Raw genomic sequence first — 2084 nt, forward strand, 5'->3', positions numbered from 1 at the left:
TTTTAATAAGAATATATTTTGATTTAATATATTTTTTTAAAAAGAAAAACGGTGTTATAGTCGTATAAAACAGTTTATCAACGAAAAAATATAATATATAAACACTTATTAAACATTATATAGGCCTATAAGGCCTATATATTTTCCTAGATTAAAAGGCAAAATAAAAATATATACACACACACACACATATATATAATTATATATATACATTTAAAAGTAAAAGCTGATCATGTAAACCATTTTGAAAAAAAGAAAACCTTTATTATGCTCGAAGCCAGTCAGTCGTCAACTCTTTGTTTGCATGATACGAGTGAGTGAAGATCATGCAGGCATGTATGTGTACGCTAATAAGTATTTTTTTGTTAAACTTCCGCTTTGACTACGGTACAGTACTGCACTATGTATGGCAACATTTTATAAATCATGGTGGCATTACACAAAGCTCATTTATTAAGAATGCAAAACGATACGATAAAACTTAATTGCCTCAAAATAAATTATAGTATTGATACATTTAAAAAATTATGAAAATTGTCTATTCTATTACAACAATAACAATTACTATCAACATGTGCAAGACCGCTGCTCACTTGGACTCGAATTCAAACCCTGGCCATCAGACGCAAGCTCGGTGATCTAGAGGTATGATGCCAGGCTAGTGATCTGGAGATCGTGGGTTCAAATCCCATCCGAGAACAAAAAAAAAAATCGAATTTTCATGGCCTTGATCTTGTGTCCAAAATGAATAAATGCCTAACAAATACATACAATTATCAGTGTGCTGTCTGCGATTGGAATGTTTTACTGATATTGATGGTAGTGTTGAGAGACAGTAATCGGTCGACTAACTTCGATGCATATCGACTATTGGGCCTGGGTCGTCTAAAGTTAGAGGCTCAAACCCAGCGTTTTCATGACCGACCATTTGACCTCTCGTAGTTCTATAATTGATCGATCCATCCGCTAATATCTGGGCTTGTGATCTCTTTATGATTTCATCCCTCTCCCTCTTGCACACGAGATCAATGATTACAACACCAACAAACATAACAAGAATAAATCCTCCAACAAAAATCGCCGCCATATTGTTACCTGTTTCAAACTGTTGACATTTTGTAGAATCTCCCAGAGTGGCATTGTTAAAAGTGACACAGACATTGTACCGCGTATCTGCTTCCAATTCCATCAGTACAAACATTGTGTCTTGCACCACCTCTGACATGATAACATCTACAACACCACGATATAATGTAAGGTTAAAAGCTATTGGACTGTCTGTGCTTACGCTTGATGTCCAAGCGATGCGTGCGCTTCTTGGTTTGACGTCAGAGACAAGAACCTGTTGAATCTGATTGCAGGCTACGAGGTAACTTGTCGATGACAGCAACAGCAATCCAAGTATCAACATCATTTTTTCTATATCTGAAATATATCACATCATACACTAAATAAACAAAATTATCTTCCAAAGTATAGGCCCTAATTATTTACTTTGTTTTTCAAAAATGATTAAGATAAAATTAAATATTAATTAATGTTTTTCTCTAATATATTTAAAATTTAAACTACTTTTCAAATATATATATATATATATATATATATACATATATAAATATTATGTAAATATATTACATTATATATATATCATATATATATTTATATATATATATCCCTTTCTTTGATGATTATTATATAATTTAACAGTGTTAACGGCTATCTTGATTTATATTATATTATATTTATATATATTTGATTCAATTGCTTAACATTTATTCTTTGTTACTTTACTGCGTCTGTTGGTCAATTTATTCCATTGGCCTATTTTATATCCACCGTAAGCCTCTATTGTCTTTGTATTTTGTATTTGTTTTCCTATCTGGCATAGCTTGATAAAGGTTTACCGAAAGTTCTCGCTAAATAATTTCAATAAATTTGTGGCAAATTATATAACATCTTTGAGTTTTATTTTATGTATCATTTGCCTGTGCAGCCTTCTTACATCATCGTACAATATATATATATATATATATATATATATATATATATATATATATATATATATATATATATATATATATATA

The 2084-nt window shown here is 30.6% G+C and overlaps 1 protein-coding gene across 1 annotated transcript in view; it reads right to left on the bottom strand.

Annotated features, from left to right (window-relative positions):
* Nucleotides 1-242: 242 nt before the first annotated feature.
* LOC117106626 overlaps nucleotides 243-2084 on the bottom strand; it is a 6749-nt gene continuing 4907 nt past the window's right edge. The window contains exon 2 of the mRNA XM_033248020.1: nucleotides 243-1425. Coding sequence (XP_033103911.1) covers nucleotides 848-1414 — 567 coding nt within the window. The 5' untranslated portion in view covers nucleotides 1415-1425 and the 3' untranslated portion in view covers nucleotides 243-847. The remainder of the gene's footprint in view (nucleotides 1426-2084) is intronic.

The sequence above is a fragment of the Anneissia japonica genome, unplaced genomic scaffold (genome assembly GCF_011630105.1).
Source record: "Anneissia japonica isolate Jap-2015-1 unplaced genomic scaffold, ASM1163010v1 scaffold1306_len716249_cov185, whole genome shotgun sequence".
Lineage (NCBI taxonomy): Eukaryota > Metazoa > Echinodermata > Crinoidea > Comatulida > Comatulidae > Anneissia > Anneissia japonica.